This window comes from Puma concolor, chromosome B4 (genome assembly GCF_028749965.1).
Source record: "Puma concolor isolate L17-30 chromosome B4, mPumCon1.1.hap2, whole genome shotgun sequence".
NCBI classification, from domain to species: domain Eukaryota; kingdom Metazoa; phylum Chordata; class Mammalia; order Carnivora; family Felidae; genus Puma; species Puma concolor.
In genome coordinates this window covers 127,371,149-127,394,846 of record NC_141673.1, presented here as the reverse complement: position 1 = coordinate 127,394,846, position 23,698 = coordinate 127,371,149, and the positions used below count along the sequence as shown (strand labels likewise).

General features: G+C 36.4%; 1 protein-coding gene across 9 annotated transcripts in view; it reads right to left on the bottom strand.

The window, feature by feature from the left end:
• Positions 1-23,698, bottom strand: part of TRDMT1 (tRNA aspartic acid methyltransferase 1) — a 78,856-nt gene that overhangs the window by 14,911 nt on the left and 40,247 nt on the right. For 5 of the 9 annotated variants that reach the window (XM_086714839.1, XM_086714841.1, XM_086714843.1 and 2 more), the window contains exons 2-3: positions 16,457-16,566; positions 106-177 (exon numbers count right to left, since the gene is read on the bottom strand). In XM_086714839.1, coding sequence (XP_086570965.1) covers positions 106-177; positions 16,457-16,512 — 128 coding nt within the window. In that variant the 5' untranslated portion in view covers positions 16,513-16,566. Of the gene's footprint in view, positions 1-105; positions 178-2,778; positions 2,856-15,960; positions 16,012-16,456; positions 16,567-16,670; positions 17,173-23,698 lie in introns of those variants that run through there. The other 4 variants (XM_025930255.2, XM_086714835.1, XM_086714836.1 and 1 more) reach the window with 3 other exon arrangements.

Sequence of the window (23,698 nt, the reverse complement as noted above, 5' to 3'; positions counted from 1 at the left end):
TAAGCTGCTAATCTCTACAGAATGACAAATGCCACATTCTTCCAGATCCAAAATTTTAAAGTTAGGGTAAGCTGGTAAAAAAAAAAAAAAAAATTAAATTTTTACCTTGGGAGAATATCTAGGATATGTAAGAGGCTATTTGTCCTTGGATCAGTCACATCACCTTGCAGGCCAATTCTAAAGGATAAAGAACGTTCAGATAAAAGTCACCATGAATCTTACTTACAGAAAGATACCAAGTCACTTTTAAAACATAAAGACTGAGAAAACTAAAATTAGGTGGTCTTCACAAAAAATATGATCATGTTTGTTACTACAGGGAACAAAATGCATTTATTCACTTAATTAAAAAAAAAAGCCTTGCCAATCTAATAAATACACTTCTTATAAAACAGTATGCCAAATGACTTACATGAAACAAAGAACAAATAACCAATAAAGACTAAAATCAATTAACCTGTTAAAATCACTGTTTAGGAAACACACACACACACACACACACACACAGAGACACACACACACACACACACACACACACACACACACACACACACACACACGCTGGCTGATGACACCTTTTGCTCTGTCCCAGATGAGACAACAATAGTTCAGATGAATGAGCTGGTTGGGTAGGGTGGCAACCATAGAGGAATGGCACTGATAACTAATCATCCAAGCAGACCATAGTAGGAAAGACTAAGACAATCTTGTCCAATATACGTTGGACAGACCTGAATGCTTGATTCTACAAGCAGGAGTTGCAACTTGGTTAGACTAACTAGGTCAGAACAGGTCATGGAAACAGGCAGTATTTGGACTAGCAATTAGATATTATAAGCAAGGTTCAATACGACCAAGAATCACACAGAAATGAAGACTTGGATTGGGCTTAGGTGGTAGAAACAGAAACAGGTTTAAGACTTTGGTACTTATTAGCTCCATTGCCTTAGATGAGTTGCTCGATGTCACTTGTCAGTTTCCTCCTGCCTTCCAGCAAGGCCAGAACCATCCATGGATGTGAGGCTCAGAGGGACACTTACAGTGGACTTGAATACAGGCCTCAGGAAATCTTGGGTTCTTCTCACTGTGGCCCTTTCCTCTCAGCACTCCAACGATGGCAGTGTTACCGAATCGGTTACTGCTGCCATCGGCAGCTGGAGATGGGCTATTACAGTTGGGAGTGGTAGTACGGAAGACACAGGGGGCCCAGGGCAATTGTGTAGGAGGCTGCACAGTGCTGGGACCGCTTTCTGTTCTGTAGCTCTACTCACTGTAAGTTAAACAGGCCTTATGACTGCATATGCTTGGAGGCATTTTTACATGGATTGCCCTACGCCTTCTCTGATAAATTCCCAAACTGCTTTCAGATACAGTTCAGATATTGCCTCTAAAAGAATTCCTGTCTCCTGACAAAAAAAAAAATTGTCAAAATCCTGTCTCCTGGTATGCAGCAAGCCATTTTCTCCTCTGTGCTCTCACGGCACTTCCAGCATTCACTTATTATATAGCTTATACCACCTCATAAGAGAATTCTTTGTCAGTCATCTCCCTTAGACTATAAGCTCCTTGAGGATGGTAACTATGGCATCAAAAGCAATGTCTGGCTTCCAGGCACACAATAAATCCTTGGAGAATTAATTTCCTAGAGAGTTGTTTATTAAAGCAAAACTTATGGGGTACCAGAGTGGCTCAGTCCATTAAACGTCCAACTCTTCATTTCGGCCCAGGTCACGAACTCATGGTTTGTGAGTTCGAGCCCCACATCGGGCTCCATGCAGATGGTGCAGAGCCTGCTTGGGATTCTCTCTCCAACCCCCCCCTGCTCCTTCAGCACTCTCTCTCTCTCAAAATAAATAAATAAACTTTTAAAAAATAGATAATGAAATAAATAAAGCAAAACTTAGCTGGACATTAAGCCTGAAAATACTCATTTAAATTAGAATATTTATGATATGTGATATCCCACTTAAAATTATCTTACACATTGAAATAGAAATATATAAAAGAATTGATAAATCCTTGCTCTGACATTTTCCAATTGTACGGCCTTCAAAAAGTTACTTAACTTTTCTATGCCACAGTTTCTCACCAATAAAATGATGATAATAGTAATGCCTATCCCATAGGCATGTTAAATTAAATGGCAAACTCCATGTAAGACAGAGGATTATCCTTATTATTTAAAACAATTAAAAATATCTAAATGAAGATAGATTGCTCAAGATTTCATCTAAGATATAATTTCCTGAAACACACAGCCAATAAATACAATAAAAAAATGAATTTCAACATAGCTATAAAAAGTCACAATTAATTATTCAATGTATATATGAATTGAGAAATGTAAAATTTACTAATCCATTCTTGATTAGCTTTTAAATTTTATAGTTATTTAAGAACTGAATATTTATTATGAAAACTTACTTTATTAATCAGTTAAAAAGATACTCTTGAATGCTCATGAGTTTAATGTAAGGTACTTTGGGTCAGAAAAAAATATCATATCTTAGGTAAGTATAAAGGAGGTCCCATATAGTCTCTGCGTATCTTCTACTGACTGAATTGCTTTGCTCATTTGGTAGTAACTGCTATTTCCTTTTGGATTAATGCTGAATTATAAATGAGTAGATAAAAGGCACTATTTATGACAATTTTCAAAATTATGAAAATGCAGCTGACAGTCTTCAAAGTGTCCATGCTTGAAACTATGGTATAATTTGATTTAATGAATCCCTCAAAAGTACTCTTCTTCAACAGAGAAATATTTGTCATACATACCTGGTGAATGGCTGACAGGGAGGGCTCATTAAAATCATATTGAAAGACAATTTGTCAAACTCTTCTAGTGTAATGCCCTAAGGAATGAACATGTGGGGAAAATATATAAAAACATGCATAGAATGGGGAAGAAGGAAAAATGCTAACTAATTACAACTAAATATATCAGAAATTATAATGCTTAATAGTTTTATTTAAAACACTTAAAAGTTTATTTTATATATATGTGTGTGTGTGTATATATTATATAGAAAACAAACTTACACATGCACATATATATATATAATACTTACCACTTTTCAAATCAACTTCAGTTAAACTAACTGCCCAAAGCAATCTTATGAAGAAATTGGAGAAGTAACACGAAGCTAGGAAAAGCTTAGTGACTTCCCCTAAGTCTCAGAGCTGTCCAGAGCTGAGCTGGAATGCTCCCTGAATCCTAAGCGTTTCACACCCCTGTCATACCTAAAGCCTAGCACTGCTATGTTTCTGGAGCCAAATAGGGAGAACTTCATTTTACAATTAATGAATCTTTAGCATACTGTCCAGGAAAATGTTCAACACCTCTGTATCAATAATATTTTTTATTTAGTAAATGTGACTGACCAGTCACCATCCCTTCCAAGCATGTCTCTGCTAAAATATCACCAGATGAAAAAACGTCCCATTTTCAGGTATTCACAATTGTTATATTGTTTAACAGTTGTGTGTAGTAAAACAAAACTTTAAAATCTTACAGATAGGATCAATCAAAATAATCCCTATTGGGCTAAGTAGTTGAAAAATGTGTTATTTTGACTCTATTTTATATATGAGAAGATAAATAGGGTAGAGTAGTCCTCCCTTATTTCACTTTCACTGATTCCACTTTCCGGTTTCAGTCAACTCCAGTCAATCAGGTCCTCCTTCTGACATAGGGTCAGATCAGTAACAGCCTAACCCTGCAGCCACTATGCCTGCATCATTCACTCCCCTCATCTCATCATGTAGGCATTTTGTTATCTCACGTCATCACAAGAAGGGTGAGAGACCACATTCACCTTTTATCACAGCATATTGCTATAACTGTTCTATCATTAGTTATTGTTGTAATCTCTTACTGTGCCTAATTTATAAATTACCTTTATCATAGGTATGTATGTATGTATGTATAAGAATAAACATGGTATATACAGTGGCTTTGGTACTATCTGAGGTTTCAGGCATCCACTGCGGTCCTGGAATGCATCCCCCATAGATAAGGGGGTCTGCTGTATAGAGAAACAAGTCATGGGCTTTCCAATCTTCATGAAGCTTGGCCAGAAACAAGCAACAAGCCTAGGACCACAAGCTTCCTAAATATGACACATTGCTAAGAAGTTCAAGTACATGAAAAGGACAAGCTATATTCTAAGTTCTATAAAGAGTGAATTAACCTGGGGAACCAATCAGTTGTCTCTACTGTATGAAAAGCATAAATATATGTGCCTGTCATTTTTAAATCACAGGCTTTTAAGTAGTTTAAGGTATATATGTAAAATGAAATCAAAATTAAATATTGAAAAGTTCCTAAAGCACCTCTGAAACCCTTGAGTTCTAGGGAAAGCAGTCTGTAAATCATGCACTGACCAGTCTGTCAGAACACATGGGGCAATGCAGTACAATTAGCACATCATACTCAAGTTAAAGAGCCTGTGAGCACAAGACTATTGTGATAAGCAACTTACTAATTTTGTAACTGAAAGCAGATGGATTAAAGCTAAATTCCTAAAACTAAAGTAAAAAGAAAACAACTACCTTTTACATCAGGAGCATCCTATGTCTAAAATCTAAAGGAAGTAAACAGAGTTACTGCCTCCAATACAGCTTGGCATAAAAACTTACAATTTTAAAGTATTCTTCAAAATAGTGATTTTTTAAAAAATCAAATGATAGGGCAATATGCAAGAAATAATTACTCAATTAAGCCATTTACAACTTTATTTAACCTGGCATTCTAGGTCATTTAATGTGTCAAAATTCAAGAAAGTAGTTATGGAGATACACAATTATCTTTAATAATCTTATGTTTGAAAGCTGATGGAAATCTATTCTTTTGCTATAACCAGGCCATAAAGTTATGAAAACACCTTTGCTTTCAGAGTACATTAGGTCAACTCAGTGCAGTAACACTGTTTATCACCCAATGATGAGCAGTTTAATAGTTCCCCTACTAACTTTATTACTTCTTTTTGCAGAAAGTCTCCTCTCTGTTCTTATACTTAACTTTCATTTAAACTTTAGGAATAACTTGGTAGGTTAGAAAACTTTTGACTATTTTTAGTAAATTTATACTTAACTTAAAGAGAACTGAAATTTGTACGCTATTCAGTCATATTTCCATTTTTCAAATCTTTTATTAACATGTGGGTCCTGCAGATTTCTTAAGTTTATTTCTCGGTGTTTATAAGTTTCTTGTTGCTACTATAAATAGGAAATTTCTTCTATTATATTTTCTCACAGGTGTTTGTTTATATATATAAGCTACTGGTTATCATATGTTTTGTAACCAGTCTCCTTATTAAATGTACTAATTGTTCCTCATCGTATTTTTAGCACAGTATGTTTTCTGTTTTCCAGGCCTATACAATTATTCTTTAGAATCCTCCTTGATAGTTATATGCTATTTCCCTTGTGTGAGTATATTACCTAACATCTACAACAATATTAAATAACAATGTCAATGGTGGACATCCTTGTTTTATTCATCATTTTAGCGAGAATGCTTTTAAAGTTTTACCATGTTACTGGACTTGGAGATATATGTGTGTGTGTGTGTGTGTGTGTGTGTTTAAACAGAAATATACACGTGCACACACACACGTAAAGCCACTAAATAACATACGTGTCTGTAGTAGTACACATATGTCCTAATTTTATTAAGGGAGATTAAAAACCCAAATGCAGAAAACCCTGCATTTGGTCAACTATTTTCTAATACATAGTTTTGCTGTTTCCCATTATTAACATGTTGAATAGTATTAATAGAATTCCTAAGTACTAAACTATTATATTCCCCAAAACAAAATCCATTTTGGTTATGCTACATTATTCTTTTAATGTGCTTCTGTCATATTTTACTTAGAATTCCTGTGTTTATATTCATAAGACAATGATTTTCCTGTATTGTGGCATATGGTAGGTATCCAATAAAAACTGAGTGGATATTTCCTACCATTTCCTGTTCTGTGAACTCTCATGTTATTTTGTGCATAAATATGACAATCCTTCTTGAGGACCATCCTAATCATCATTATAAAGTAACTTTCTATGACTCTTAAATGCTCTGGCCTTGGAATCCATTCTAACTAATACCAGTTCTGAAACTGTTAGCCTTTGTTTCCATTTGCCTGGTATGTCCTCGTTTTTAACCCAATATGTTGCTCATTCAACAATGTTCAGAAAGTAATCCATCAATATTTCAGAGGATCTACCCTCTGCCAGGCACTGTGCCGAGTCTGCAACAAGGAACAAACCAGACAAGGTTTCTGCTCATGTGAAGTTTATACAGTACTGACTACTAATTCCTCATTTTCTACCTAGATACATTAGCCTGCAGTTTTATTACTAGCTGTCTTTATAACCGAAAAGTCCTGCTCCTGGTTCTAAACCTCCCTGTGATTTTTTGGGCCTGACTGTGGGCAGTTACAAAGGCTGCCCTTCCCACTCCAGACTCCGAACACAGCCAGCTCGTCGCAGGCTCTGCAAGCTGTCACAGTCGAGGATGCAGGCGCCCTGGCCAGCACGTTCTTCACAGATTTGCATGTCTAGGTCTCTTCAAGCAGCTCTGTCAAGGCCTCCTTCCTGGAGACGGTGGTGGAAACCTCTAAGACGCTTCTCCCCATTCTAAATGGTACTCAGCACTTGGCATTCCTAGCCCTCCCCTCTTACAATTTCCCCAAGGCTGGGGCTCCCTGGACAGTGAGCTGACCCCCACATCTGTGCTGACACCCCCGGCTCTCCCTCCGTACGCTGTCGCATGGGGGAAATGCAGCAGGGGGTCCTGGTGGTTCCTCTTATTGCACAGAATTGCTTACACCACCGCAGTAAGTGAAAAAGGCTTCACTCTTTCATTTTCGCCTTGCTGTTTGAATAAAAACTACTCTGACCCCTGAGAGCTCAGCTGTCTTTCCCAGCCCAACTAAGCTCCTAACACTAACATCAAATAATGTCCTAAAAATCCACACCTTCATTTATCTTTCAAATAGACATATTTTTTGAGTCTCATTGTCCTACTTCAATCACATTATTATCTCTACAGCGCAAAGATTCACACAGTTTTACACATCTGTTTTCTAACCCTAATGTCTTTCCTAACATGGTAGCTTTATTCCTGGGTTCTCTACTTGGACTCATCTCTTGGTTAGATTAAGTGAGTCATTTTCTCAATAAGGGCTCACAGGTACTATGGCTCATGAATTGCCGTAGGTTTTATTTGGGGAATTTCCCCCTCTGTTTCTGTTAATATTTTTTCCCCATTTGTCTTATTGTCTTCTCCAGAGGCTCTAATTACTTTTTTTTTTTTTAACATTTATTTATTTTTCAGACAGAGAGAGACAGAGAGAGGGAGACACAGAATCTGAAACAGGCCAGGCTCCAGGCTCTGAGCTGTCAGCACAGAGCCCGACGCGGGGCTCGAACTCACGGACCGTGAAATCATGACCTGAGCTGAAGTCGCCGCTTAACCGACTGAGCCACCCACGCGCCCTGGTTCTAATTACTTTTATCTTAGATCACTTTTGTCTTCAGCAGTTACCATTCCTTCTGCAAATTGTGATCTGTATTCCTTTTCCGTTTTAATTTGCTTTATTTTTCTCAAGCTCTCTCCTGCACAATTCTGGTTGCAGCCCTGTACATTTATTTTTTGCTACTCTGACATGACTTTCATTTTTATAATGGTTTTATTTTTCTCTTCTTTTTTTTCCCAGACTACTGGTAACTTTTCCAGCCCCAATTATTGTCTTACTGCTTTTTGAACTGTTGTATACATCTGAGTGAATTCTTGGGTTGTTTTTTTTTTTCAAGTTTATTATTAATTTTGAGAGAAAGAGTACACGTGTGAGCAGGGGAAGAGCAGAGAGGGAGAGAGAGAATCCCAAGCAGGCTCTGCACTGACAGTGTAAAGGCTTGATCCCACCAGTGTGAGATCATGAGCTGAGCCAAAATCAAGACTCGGTTGCTTAAGTGACTGAGCCACCCAGGTGCCTCAAGTTCTTGTTTTGAAGATGTGTTATTTAATGCTTAAAGCTCATAGAGGCATGTATGTTTGAAATTTCCTTCTGCTTCTTAATATAATTTTCTGTTGTATATTCTGCTTTTTGTTTACATTTCTTACCTTATTTTATTTTTTTTTTCAACGTTTATTTATTTTTGGGACAGAGAGAGACAGAGCATGAACGGGGGAGGGGCAGAGAGAGAGGGAGACACAGAATCCGAAACAGGCTCCAGGCTCTGAGCCATCAGCCCAGAGCCTGACGCGGGGCTGAACTCCCGGACCGCGAGATCGTGACCTGGCTGAAGTTGGACGCTTAACCGACTGCGCCACCCAGGCACCCCTCTTACCTTATTTTAAAATTACTATATTAATATAGCCTCAAATAGGTTCCTGTCTAATTTTTTTTTTTTTTTTTTTTTTTGCGGAAGGGGGAGGGGCAGAGAGCCTTAAGAGAGAACCTTAAGCAGGCTCCACACTCCGCACAGAGCCCTAGGCGGGGCTTGACTCAGGACTATGAGATCATAGGACTATGAGATCATGACCTGAGCCGAAAGCAAGAGTTGGATGCTCAACTGAGCCACACAGGTGCCCCTATTATTCATTTTTTGACGCAGGCCACGTGAATGGAGGAGTCTGCTGGGAAATAAGGTGAAACAGATACATGGCTGCCACACTGCTCCCAGGAAGGACCTGCAGTGGCCTCTACCCTAAGGGCTTGCCTCTGTCCAGAGTCCACGATCTCGCATTCAGGGCCAGCAAGAAGTCAGCCGCGGTTACCACGGCACTTTCCACCAGTGATCTGGGTTTTTCCAATGTCTCCTCTCCTGACTGAGAACAAACAATTGCTGGTGCATTTGGTCCTCTTCCTTGCCATTCTTTCCGTCTTGATTCTGCACAAGACATGCAAAGGTTTGCCTGCAGCTGTGCCATCTTCAATCAGTTCCGTCTCATTTCCATGACACTGGACACTATTCTTCATAGTTTTCTTTCTTGTTTTAGCTTATGTCTAATCCCTACATTCACTAATAATGGTTTTTCATTCCCTTTTTCCCCTTCTTTTCTTCTATCAGGAAAAGGAATAGAGTTATGTAATAGAAGTATCTTCTCAATGCCACATTTGATCAGAAATCCCAAAGAAAACCATTTACAAGTTCAAGTTCTGCACTGATCGATAAATTCTTGAAGGCAAAGACTATAGCTTCTTCAGATCTGTGCTCTCTCCAAGGGCTCAATACCCTGCATGTATTAAATGCTCAAATGATCAATATATGTTGTTTTATAAAACTGAAAATCCCTAGAGCCTCTCATCACTCCTAAGTTTTCCATTCAATTTCTACTCCCTTTTGAAACATGACTCTCAGCATAGCTCCTATATATTTGACCTAGACATGATAACACTCTCTCCACATCAGACCAGGGATATAAGGAATACCAAAGAAGAAACTGAAAGCCATAGGAAGGCAAGCTTTTTTCTTACAGACAGACTTGGAGAGCTTACAGACAGTGAGCTGGAGGTACCTACCTCCATTCTTCCCTTTTCCTAGCCTTCTTAGATCATAAGCAAATAATATGACTTATTATCATCTATTAAAAGTGGCAGTGAAGTATAATTAGCACTAAAACAGGGCAGAGTGCTAGAAAGCAGGAAGCTACACAGGGAAAGAGAGGCAGAAATCTGCATGGCATTCACTTTGAGTGTCTGGTTGGATATCAATCTATGAGTGCATCAGGGGACATGCCATGAGGGAGGGCAAAGAACTACTGCTGGGAAAAGCACAATTACTGGGGAGCTGTAAGCCAAAAAACTAGGACACCCAGAGTAGGAAGACCTAGTTGAGTACGTGGGCTATTTTATTATTATTATCGGAGTGTAGCTGGCATATGATGTTATATTAGTTTCAGGCATACAACACGGTGATTCAATGAGGGTTCATTTTTCTCCACATCCTTGCCAACGCTTATTACTATTTCTTGTCTTTTTGATACTAACCATTCTAACAGCTGTGAGGTGATACCTCATTGTGGTTTTGATTTGCATTTCCCTGAGGATTAGTGATGTTGAGCATCTTTTTCTGTATCCATGAGGTATTTAATAGAGATCTAAGAAAGGTCATATCTTAGTAGTGGGATGAGACTAGCCTCACAGTAAAAGCTATTCAAGACCCACTTTTAAAAAATGCTTAAAAACATACCCTGAGAGAATTAAGCTGATCTGCAATTAACTGCCTGTGAGAACAAAATCCAATATTCCTTAAAGAGTTACAACAAACTGGCTACAATGCCAGGCTCCTAATAAAAAATTACGAGAATGCTAAGAAACAAGATAATGTGACCCATAAGCGGGAAGGGGGTGAGGGGCAAGAGGTGGGGGTGGGGAAGTTCATCAATAGAAAGAAACCCAGCAATGAGAGAGATGATGGAATTAGCAAAGGTTTTAACAGTCAAAAATATCATCAATTGTTTCAAAGGCCTAAAGAAAACAAAAACATGGAGACAAATTGAATACATGAAAAAAGTTAACTGAAACTTCTAAAAATGAAAAAAAATTGAAACAAAAAGTTACGCACTGAAAAAAATAATAACTTGAAGATATAACAATATGGCATGTTCCCAAATGAAGCATATAGAGAAAAGGAGAGTAAAAATGAATACCTTCAGTGACCAGCAGGACAATATGAAGGGATCTAATATATGCATAATTTGAGGTAAAGTGAAAATAGGGAACAGAGAAAATATTTGAATAATGGCTAAAACCTTCCCAAATTTGATGAAAACTATAAACAAGAAAAGCACAAGGCCCAAGCAGAATGAATAAAGAAAAACATACAAAAACATATCAAATAACATTTCTGAAAACAAGTGATAGGGACAAAATGTTCATTGTAGCCAGAGAAACATATAATATATTAAGAGAAATGAAAATAAAAATTATTAGACTTCTAATCAGAAATTAAGCAAACCAGGTAAAGATGGAAAGTGCTGGAAAACTGTTTTAATTCATAGAAAATATGAACTTATGGAAACATCTTTCAAAAATGAATGCAACCAAGGATTCAGTGAAAATTCTATTTTACAATAAAGACAAAATAAAATACTTCTGCACTCACAAAAAACTGAGAAATTTGTCACCTGCCAAATGTTCATGACAGGAAATGCTAAAGGTTTTTCAGGAAGAAGGAAATTATACCACATGCAAACTTTGATTTCAAAAAAAAATGAAGAGTGTTAAAAATAGCAGATGATATGTAAATAAATATGAAACATTTCAGGTCTTTTTAAAACTTTTAATAAATATTTGACTACTTAATCCAAAAACACTAACAATATATTTGAGGTTTTAATAAACATAGGAATAAAATGTATGACAATAATAGCAAAATATTCTGGAGAGTAAAATGGATGTATATACTGTTGAATTAATTTATGAAGTGCTATATGTTATTTGAAGGTGGGCTTCCATAAGTTAAAGATGCATACTGTAAACCCTAGAGTAGCCACTAAGAAAATAAGACAGATACAAATAGTAAGATATACCTAATAGCCATTAGTGGAGAAACAGACAGAAAAATAGAAAACAAATAACAAGGTAGTAGAATTAAAATAATATTAATAACAAAATTAAATGTAAATGTACTCCAATTAAAAGGTAGAGGTTGCCAGACTGAATAAAAAAGCAAGACCCAGCTATACACTGTCTACAGCAAATCTAATTTAAATACAAAGATATAAGTAGGATAAAATTTAAAGGATGGAAAAAGATAAACATGCAAACATTAATCATAAGAAAGCAGAAGTGGCTGTATTAATATCAGGAAAAGTAGACTTCAGAACAAGAAATACTTCCTAGGGTTAAAAAGGAACATTTCATGATGCTAAAGGGGTCAATCACAAAAAAAAAATTATAAAGTATGTACACTTAATAACAGAGCTTCAAGATAAAATGAAGCAAAAAACGACAACACCGAAAAAAGAGACACATTTATGACTGTAACTGGAGATTACAACACCCCTTTCTCAGCACCTGATAGAAAAAATCAGTAATAATATAGAAAAATTGAACACTAACAACTAACTTGACCTAACTGACATTTACTGAGTATTCCACCCAACAAGAAAAGAATACATTCTTGGGGCACCTGGGTGGCTCAGTCAGTTAAGTGCCTGACTCTTGATCTCGGCTCGGGTCATGATCTCAAGGTTTGTGAGTTCAAGCCCCACATGAGGCTCTGTGTTTACATCACAGAGCTTGCTTGGGATTCTGTCTCTCGTTCTCTCTGCCCCTCCCCTGCTGTGCTCTCTGTCTCTCTCAAAATAAATAAACTAAAAAAAAAAGTTAAAAAAAAAAAAGAAAAGAAAATAATACATTCTTTTCAATAGCATATAGATAGAGCATTCACTAGACAAAATGAATTCTGGCCTATAACAAAGTCACAACAAATTTAAAATAACTGAAATCATACACAGTATGACCAAAATAAAACAGAAATGAGAAATCAATAACAGAAAGCTATCTGGAAATATCATGAATATTTGGAAAGTTAAACCCATACTTATACATAATGCAGGGGCCAAAGAAGAAATCAGAAGGCAAATTGGATAATATTTTGAACTGTATGAAAATGAACACACAACATATGACAGTTTGTGAAATGTAGTCAAAACTTAGGAAAATTTACACTAAATGTTTATACAAAAAAAGGAAAACAATCTCAAGTCAATCATCTAAGTCCCACTGTAAGAAGTATTAAAAATTTCAATGCAAAGTAAGTAGAAAGAAATAATAAAGAAAAACAGAAATTAGTGAAATAGTAAACAAATGAATAATAGATAAAATCAATTGCATCCACAGCTGGTTACTTAAAAAGACCAATAAAATTGGTAAACCTCCAGCTTCATTAGCAGAGGGAAAAAAAAAGAAAAGATACAAATAACTAACATTAGGAATGACATACGGTACATCACTATAGAGTTCACATGTAGAAAAAGGATATAAGGAAATACGAAAAATGTCAAGCCAATACATTTGACAAATTAGATAAAATGGATAATTTCTTCAAAGATCACAAATTTCTAAAACTAAACAAAAAAATAAATAGAAAGCTTTACTGGTATTGTAACAATTAAAGAAATTAAATTCATAGTTTAAAATCTTCCCACAAAGAAAACTCTAGGCCCACATAGCTCCATTAACTAAATTCTATCAAACATTTATAGAGGAACTAATACTTGTTTTTCAAACTCTTCCAAAAAGTATAAGGCTAATATGACCCTAATACCAAAACCATACTAAAAAGCTGAGGAGAATGTAAAAATATCTAACAAAATATTAACAAATTGAAAAAAAACAAATTTTTATTACATAAAAAAGATAGTAGATCATGACCAGGTAGGATTTATCCCAGGAATGCAATACTGAGTTAATATTCAAAAAAAGTTATTGATATAATCACTGTATTACCAGAATAAAAGGGGAGAATGCTATAATCATGCCAAAAGATGCAAGAAAGATCGCATTTGAAAAACTAAAAATCCATTCCTCATAAAAATTCTCAGAAAATGTAATAAAAAGAAACTTAATAAAATGCATCTATAAAAAATCTACAACTAACATCATACTAAATGGTGAATGACTGAAGGTTCTGCCCCTAGAATCTAGAAGAAGGCAAGGATACCCAAGGCAATCCTATTTAATCAATACTGTACAGAAGATCCTATACAATGCAATAAGAAAAAAGTAACACCGATTGGAGGGGAAAGCAAAACTCTTTATTCTCAGATAGTATTTGTGGGTATGTGGAAAAATCCTAAAAAATCAAAGCTATCAGAATAAATTAATATAACAAAGTCACAAGATACAAGGTGAAGGTCAAGAAACACAATTATGTGTATTCTTATATGCTAGCAATAAACAATTCAAAATATATTTTTTAACAAACACCACTTACAATAGCATGAAAACCCACAGGTATTTAGGGATTAATTAACTAAAATGTGTGTAAGACTTGTACACTAAATAGTATAAAATACTGCTGATATAAATTAAAGAACATCTAAATAAATGAAGAGAGATACCATATTCATGGACTGAAAGACTCAATTTTATTAAGATATCAGTTCTTCCAAAACCAATCAGTGCAATTCCAATAAAAATGTCTTTTTTTTTTTTTTTTTACTCATAGAAATTGGCAGGGTGATTCTGAAACTTACACACAAATGTAAATGGCAGTGTAACCAAAATAATGTTGGAAAAGAAAAACAGAGATTCGAGAACTTACACTACCTGAATTCAATACATATTATAAAGCTATAATAATCACAAGAGTGTGCTATTGGTGTAAGGAAAAACATACAGATACTACTGAAGAGAGTCTGGAAATAGACTCACACATTTATGACTTAGTTTTTTAATAAAGGTGTCAAGGAAATTGAGGAAAGGATAATCATTTCAGAAATGGTGCCAGGACAATGTTTTATGCACTTGGAAAAAAATAAATGACTGCTACTTCAAATTGCACACAAAAAGTAACTCTAAATGAGTCAGAAATCTAAATAGAAAAGCCAAAACCATAAAATTTCTAGAAGAGGGAAAAATAGGGTGAACAAAGATTTTTTTTTTTAGAACACATAAAAACGTGACCCAAAAACAAAAAAAAGATAAATAACATGTGCAATTTGATGAACACAGTTAAGGAAATGAAAAGACAAGTTACAGAACTGGAGGAAATCTTTGTTATATATATTCTGACAAACAACTTGAATCCAGAAAACTTAATAAGCCTTTCAACTAAATGATGATATTACAAACACTACCAAGTAATAAAAATTGGGCAAGAAATTTCATCACCAAAGAAAACACAGAAATAGCCGAGAAGTACATGAAACGATGCTCAACATTATTAGCCAGCAGGGAAATGCAAATTAGAATCAGCACACACGAAAGAATCACAATACCTCTATATGCTCACTAGAATGGCTACAATTTTAAAAACTGACAATATCAGGGACACTTTGGTGGCTCAGTCTGTTAAGTGTCCAACTTAGGCTCTGACCCTGATCTCGTGGTTTGAGTTCGAGCCCCGCATCGGGCTCTATGCTGACAGCTCAGAGCCTGAAGCCTGTTTCAGATGCTGTGTCTCCCTCTCTGCCCTTCCCCTGCTCTATCTGTGTGTCTCTCTCTCAAAAATAAATAAACATTAAAAAATGACAATATCAAGCGCTGTAAGGATGTGAAACAACTGAAACATGTACGTGGTTATGAAACTGTAAGATGGTATAAGCACTAGAGAAAGCAGTTAGCATTTTCTCATAAAATTAAAGAAACCTACTATATGACCCAGAAATTCCAGTTCTGGGTATTCGTCTACAAGAAATGAAAACAAAGGTTCACACAAAAACTTGGACATGAATGTTCATAGCAACTTTTTTGTAATGGTCGAAAACTGGAAACAACCTAGATGTCTAACATCATGTGAATGGATACATACACTGTAGTGTAAAATATTCCACTGTACAGAATATGACTCAGCAATAACAAAGAGCAGACTACCGATATGCACAACATGGGTGAATTCAAAAAACATTATGTTACACAGAAAAGTTACACCCAAAAAAAACTCACCCTCATGATTTTATTTGTGATGTATTAGAAATGGAAAATTTAATCCGTAATGACAGAAAGATCAGTAGTTGCCCGGGGTTGGGGCACCAAGGAACACTGTAGGGGATGGGCGTTCTAAGTCCTGATTGTGGTGGTTACGCACTTGCATGTACTGGTCAAAACTCAAACTACACACCTTAAATGAGTGCAGTTTATTGTGTATAAATTATGGCTTCATGAGAAATTCATTGTAAAAGTCGTCACAACAAGAAAATGAGAGAAAAAAACAATTTCATATTATTTTTAAAATAACTATTATTTACTAACACTATTTAAAAATAGTGTTAAATACCTCTGCTGAGTTCATCACGTGTACTTTTAACCTTTAATTCTGACAGGCTTGCTAAAATAAGAAGCATTCAATAAATAATAGCCAATGACTGCCTCTCTCTGTCTCTCTCTCTCTCTCTCTATATATATATATACATACATATTATAGTATGTGACTATTGCTTGAAAGTAAAGAATTAATCAAAGTTTAATGCCATTAGAGAACCATGAATTTAGGAGTCAAACATATTCTTACGTTTCATTCCCTTGTCTCAGAAACCAAAATACTGAACTCTCTCACTCTCACTCTCTTAAACTGAAAATTAAAAAAAAATAAAGGCAAAATAGAGCATGCCATCTTCCCACAGAACAGAAAATGTCGATGCCCTTCTCCTAAACTTCTCATTCGTATATAACTTATTCTCCAATTAACACACCATCGATCAGTATCATACAGTGGTTTTCAATCACGTTTTCCTCGCCATCTACTTATCAAAGCAATAAGCATGATTACTCACTTCAATTGTCTTGGCCAGTAACTGAGTGTGAGGAAAATTGTACGCGTACACTTCATTAGCGACAGTGTTTACGTCAATGGCAGCCACCACTTGTGCAGGAATACAGCTTTCTGTAATGATAAATGGAATATCTTAAAATGCAAAGTCCTCAGTATCAACGTGTTCACTTTACAGAGAAGTCAAAGTAGCAGAATTGTGCAGCACGTTTCCTCACTAGCCAGAGCTCAGATTTCCGTGGCTGACCAGGCTGCGGGAGTCGGGCACGAAGTGAAAGACGTGCATACTTCTGGCTCATTACTCTAAACAGCATTCTGAAGCTAAAAATGAGAATTAAATGTTTTAGTCAGTATTTCTGACCTTTGCCTTCCTCACTCCATTAAGATACACACTTACAAGTTAAATAGAAAGTTCTCGTAAGTTCAAACAAACCAAAAATAGGATAGTTAAGTATATTCTTAAAAACTGTATCACGTGGAAGTTTATATAAATAAATTAACTACCATTTGCTCTTCACCTTCTAATGTTACTATAAAGCTGCTTCCCAATATCACTACAAATGCTTTTAGTTAAATTTGGGGGATTTCTTTAACAATAATATTATTGAGATATAATTTACATTCCAAAAAAATTCACCTGTTTAAGGCATAGGCAAGTTTTGAAATGAAATCAACAGTTAAGTGGTGTCCAAATGTATAAAACACATAGACTAAAAAAAAAAAAAAAAAAAAATCTTGACAGCCTAGGACAGAATGTAAGAAGAGCAAGGGAAATAATTCCAAGGGCATGCCTTCACTGCCCTTCTATCTTGCTGCTAAAAAAATAATAATAATAATTTTCAGAATGGTATCAGATTCAGAGTTCTGCTATAGCCCTTCACTGGCAGTCAACAATGAGGCTATGTAAACACACATAGCTGCTGTCAGACTTTGCAATTACCACCCCCTTGCACTCTTTACTCAAACACATACAAAACTAATCATGTATATATACTGACCTAAATCAGGAGAAAATGTGAAGTTTTAAAAATAATAGTATTTGAGACTTCTGAGAAATACCATAAGAAAAAATATTACAAAATTGCATAATACCTCCAAACAGCTATTTCTCTAATAACCATTTGCTGTTAATAGTTAGCACAGGTAGACCAAATATCAAAAAATGAAAAGAAAATTTAGTGGTGAGAAGTTAGGGCTCATGCAGCAGGCACCAGAAATAAAACCCGGATCACAGAAGATGGAGTAAAGAGGAAGGCTCACACACACTCAGAAAATAATCACAGCCATTCACTGAGGCCTAAAAGTGAAGATGCCAGACACAAAACAAGGGCGTAAATGTCTTTAAGTACATATTTGCTGAAGACACTCGGCCAGGACCAGCTATCTCCTAGGTATAGATAACTGGAAACTCTGAGGTCCGGTGAGTAATATCATATAGCTGACTCCAACCGAGTTTAAAAGCAGTAACTAGTCCCTTGCCTTGATATAAAGTTGTACATAATATCTTTGTCAAGGGCATCAGAGAAATCCTGAAACACAAATCAAGAAGGCTTTTAAACAAACAAGAAAATTAGTATATAAGGATCATTTTGCAAAATCACAGACCTGTTATAATTCAGGTCAAGAACTAAGTTACTACTAAGCACTGTAAGAGAGCTCAGAATTAAATCAACTTTATTGAACTATTTTACTGTTCTGCTGAATAAGATATCTTATGAGCATGATGTAGCCTGCTTGCATTTCCACAATATATGCAGCAAACTGGGATTGCCTGGAGTTGATTAATATGACTTTTCTCTTTTTTCAGGCTGACTGACAATCTACAGTGATGTGCTGAATCTGTACCACAATCAATAATTAATTTTATGTTCTTGCATCATGTGCCCGAAAGACACAAAAACTTACAAAAAGTAACTGCCAAATAAATGTTTTATGTGGCTATCTAAGAACTGATGAACCGAAAATTCTCAGAAAACAAGAGATTTTAAAAGTCAATAAGCAAATGCACTGTTTACACATTACTGTGGATTGTTGTAAAATTAGGATCCACTGCATGACCTAAAAAGTTACTTCCATGATGAGAAATGGATGTACCAAGATATTGCTGACAGTAATTCAACTTGCTTTTTCAAAACAGAATTGTTCTGGGGTATGGACATGTTTCTAAGGAAACATTTAGACTTATAAATAACAATTTAAAAAAGCAAACCTGTCAATTCTGTCAAAATCTGGACTTGAGATCCAAAGACAAGTTGACTAATATTTTCTACTATATACTTGAAAAATCCAAAAATCTTTGTCAAGCCACATACACATATTTTGAAAATGTTTAACTAACAGTATCTAAGTGAATATAATTCACTTAGTGAGTTTTGTACAAGTGAGCTAGATCTATTACTTAAATCATGCAGGAGCAGGGATTCTTGAAAAGAGAATTGGGGAAAGGGAACCCATCAGGATCTTCTAGTGGGATGGAGCATCGGATGTGTTTTCAGCACTTTGGTCTATTGCTTTATCTGGATTTTATTCATGATATTTCAGTTATTACACTGGACTGTGTACGTATCAACAGGAAACATGGGTATAAAAGGTGAGACACTCTAGTTAGAGAAATGCAGTATAAATGCTGTGAAAATATTGTCAGATCAGATGTACAAGGAAAGACAAGAGGTATCGTACTATTTACATGAGGACTGAATTGAAAAAGGTAGATTTAGTTATACCAGGAGAGATTTCTAGGGAAATGTAAGAAATGTCACTGACAATACATGCATAAGTCCTGCTCTCAAATATGTCTCAAGTAGGTAAGAATCTCTCTCTCCCTCTCTCTCTCTCTCTCTCTCTCTCTCTCTCTCTCTCTCACACACACACACACACACACACACACACACACACACCCTATGTGAATAGCAATAATTTTCCTTCTTTTTCTGATCACTCTTTCTGGAGAAGTTGTAGGAAAAACCTCTGGTTGGTAGTAGTGAAAAGGCACAAGTTCACGCTCTACCTGCCTTTCCTAACCAAATAAATCAGAAAGTTTAATTGTGCATAGTTACTAAGGTGGGGGAAAAATTCTGTTTTTAAAAATGTAAATATAAAATTAACCAGTCCACTTGGAAATAAGAAAAGTAGCTTAATTTTTCTTTGTTTTCTTTATCATTTATTTTCTGACTTGTACCTTATATGGGTGAGTAATTATTTGAATGAGCTTATTATAATCACACCTGAGACACCGAATCAGGTATGTTAATACTGACACCTAGTTGTGAAATGAAAGGTGAGTTGAACATATCCAATGTCTATTTCCTTTCATTCAAAGTGATAGCTTAAGAATAAAAAAGTACTATGCAAAAACAGACCTGAATGGATTCTGGATTTAAAATGATTACTAACGAGGCACCTGGGTGGCTCAATGGGTTAAGCATCAGATTCTTGATTTTAGCTCAGGTCATGATTTCACAATCATGAGTTCGAGGCCCGCATTGGGCTCCAAGCTTAGCATGAAGGCTGCTTAAGACTCTGTCTCTCTTCCTCTGCCCCTCTCCCCCACTCATGCACTCTTTTTCTCTCAAAAATGTAAATAAAATAAATAAAATGATTGCTAAGTGTTTTATCACTATTAGCAAAGTATATTTCTTTTCTTTTTAAAGATTCTTGCATTTCAAAACTTGCAAATAAATTCTCTGAATTAAATAAAATTTAAAATAAGTCTCAATTTTTTTACAAAGTCCATTAATTTCCTTAGAAAATCGCCTTAGAAGTTTAGCCAACAGTAAACCAAAAAAACTTACTTTGGGTCAAGATATACACTAGATCTTTGTTACTAAGACCTCACTAAATACAAGAGCTCATCAACCAGAAAGTAGACAGGAACCACTTGAGACCTGTGTACAGACCAGAGCTGGGGAAGTGGGACAAGAGAGAAAGGTGCCAAACTAATATTTAAAAAGGAGCACACTGAATTTACATGGAAAGAAAAATAAAGATGCTATGCCAGATAACAGGGCAATGTGGAGAAGAGGAGACAATGCATTCTGATTAGGACCTTGAGAACCGAAATGAAGATGTTAAGAAAAAAGAAGAACGTGATAGTTTGTGCTCTCTGGCCTTTCTACTATCGGTTTGTTTCTACTGTGGAAAAATAAATGTAATGGCTGCACTCTAATCACCATGTTAGTCCATGAAGAGAAGGGCCACTTTCCAGGCTGATGAGGCAAAGAAGGAGAAGGAGTGGACGTCCTGAAGGACTTCACAGAGTCGCTGTAGCAGCCCTGGATTACTACGTCTAGACATATTTTATGTGAGAAACAAATTTTGACCTTTTGGACACTATTATTTTGGATGTCTCTATTATGGACAGTTGAACCTAATCCTAATGAATGCATGAACCCAATCCTAACAGTTACCCCAGCTGTTCAGCCAGGGTGTGTGTGCACACGCGCGAGGAGAGGATTTCAGGTTCAGTTCCTATTTAGACCGGATCAATGTACTTGGGCAAACATTTATTGAGTCGTGTGTGCAAAACATTTTGTAGACCCACAGGGATGGATACACAAAGTGTATATTTATGGAGATCAGGGGAGTCTTAAAATTAAAATATTGTTCTTCTCTGAAGTACAAGAATCCCTCCTTTAATGTAAAGTTTTCCTTATGAAGGGGATTCCTACTAAGCAAATACTTTCTTCATTATTTTTTAATTTTTAGTACTGAAGTACAGCCGGGATACAATATTAGTTTCAGGTGGACCACACAGTGATTCGACAATCCTGTACATGACTCAGTGCTCACCATGGTAAGTGAAGTCACCATTGGTCACCGGTTAACACTATCTCTTCATTATTTGTTAAAAGTCACATCTATGTTTCCCTGAGAACAACTCTGAAGACTTGATTGAAGGAAATATAAAAAATTTAGAAAACTACGCAAAATCATACATTAAATAAACAACTCAAAAATCTAATACGGACAGCATTCCTAGCAATACCAGCACCATGATATAACTCAAAATCTCAAAAGCAAAACCGCTGAAACTCTGCAACAGTCATAATCAACCTCATGTATTTTCTAACCTCAGTAATCTCTCACTGAATACTTGTGCGCAGCAAGACTTCCTCAGATGAGTTATCATAATACTGATTAGAAGGTGACACAATAGCTCCCACTAAGGAAGTCCTGGTTTCCTTTTGGAATGATGGCTTGAGTGTTACCCAACAGCCTCTGTGGCTCTTGACATAAAACAAAGGTCAAACTAAAAATATTGATAATGATTACTAAAGAGGGGACACAATCATAATTTCTTTAATTTCTCAGGCTTTCATGCAACAGATCTTTTAATGATTACAAGTGTTCATAAGCCCTTTTTATAAAAGGTGGTTGGTATTTTTAAATGATTTCTTGTCCTAATATTAAGAAATGTCTCCTTCTGGGGTGCCTGGGTGGCTCAGTCAGGTAAGCGACCGACTTCGGCTCAGGTCATGATCCTGCAGTTTGCGAGTTCGAGCCCCACATCGGGCTCTGTGCTGACAGCTCAGAGCCTGGAGACTGCTTCGGATTCTATGTCTCCCCCTCTCCCTACCCCTCCCCTGCTCATGCTCTGTGTCTGTCTCCCAGTCTCTCAGTAATAAATAAACATTAAAACATTAAAAAAAGAAAAAAAAAAGAAATGTCTCCTTCCAATTGAAGTTTGATAACTTTTTAAAACTTGGGAAGCAATATCAGATTGCTTATTTTTACATTGTTTTTTTTTTAAAGAAAAATAAACCTTCATTTGCTTTTGCTTCTTATAGAAAGTCTATATTTTAGAAACTTTATTAAGGGAGATGGTCAGTGTTCAACGGACATGTTTATTTATAAGCTACACACATCAATACATGTAACACTTGATGTCAATTTTTAAAAAAACATGAAAGCTGCTCTTTTTTCTGAACTCCTATCAGTAAATTTACACTCATGGGGTTTCCCAGGATTCTTCCTAGGTTCTAATGAAGTCATTCTACTGCTTCCAAGTTATCTGGTACTTCACCACTGTCTACCCGATAAAATCCACACTTCTTAGTATGATCTCATGGTGAATTGCTGTCTAGCTTTCTCTCTTGACATTGTCCCTCAATCAACCACTTTCTTTCAACTCATACCCACCACACTCACACACATACACTTTTCCCCGGGTAATACCCAACTACTTATCATGCCCCAGAGGGGCCATAACTTCTCAATCCTAATGCTTCTGTACATAGTTTAAAAGCCTATCCTACCCTGCCCAAGGTCACCATCTTTCTGGTCCTAGATCATTTTTATTGGTCCCTCAGGACCCATTCAGCTCAGGCATGACTCCTCCAGGGGGCTTTCACTGAGCCTGCCGGATTGAAGTGGGGGCCGGTCCCTCAGGCTGTCACTGCACTGGGTAGTTCACACGGTCAGCACATTTATCCCAGGACACCACCTCTCTCACTAGACTCTGTGATCTGATAGAGCCCATGCCATGGCTCGTGCATCCCAGCCTGACTCACAGCACCCAGACATTTCTACAACTGGCACCCAATAGGCCTTCAGTAAACATCTGAATGAATAGTATGAAAGTGAGTGAATTTGATCTCTAACTTCAACTCCTGATTACTGTTGATTACCCTCTTCAGTGTCCTGTTCCTGGGAACAGGACTAGCTTAAAAGCCTTTAATAATGCTGTACCTAAGTGTTTATTGATGTCTGAAAGACCGTGTTTAAGTAGATTGTTTGACATTCGGGTAAAATTTTAACCTCGGAAACACAATGAAGTTTCCAGAATGGCCTACAAAATTCTATTCATTTTATAAATATGTTAAAGAATAGCACCAATAGGGCTAGCGTCAGGCAGTCATAAACATTTGTTAGAGTACGTATCGTGTACTAGGCACACGAGATGAGTGGACACCTGTGTTGTGCTTTGCCAGCATCCAGTACCCTTTTTTCTGGCAATAGTCCCAGAGTTTCTTTTGGGGAATCTCACCTCACTCACTTTCTTTCAAGTGGTTCAGATAGCCTCAACCCCTTCCCCTAGTTTCTCCGAAAGCGCGTGTCAGATGCCTGAGCCAAGACTTCCAGAGTGGGTTCAGGAAGGGCAAACAAGACAAAATAAGCAAGTAGGCACAAGAAGAGAGAACACCTGACTTTTTTTTCCTTGGGCAACTAGGAAGAAATGCTTGCTCTTTCTTACTGAGTTTAACCATGGAAGGGAAGGATATTACGTGCAGCAGCAACTACAGCCTTC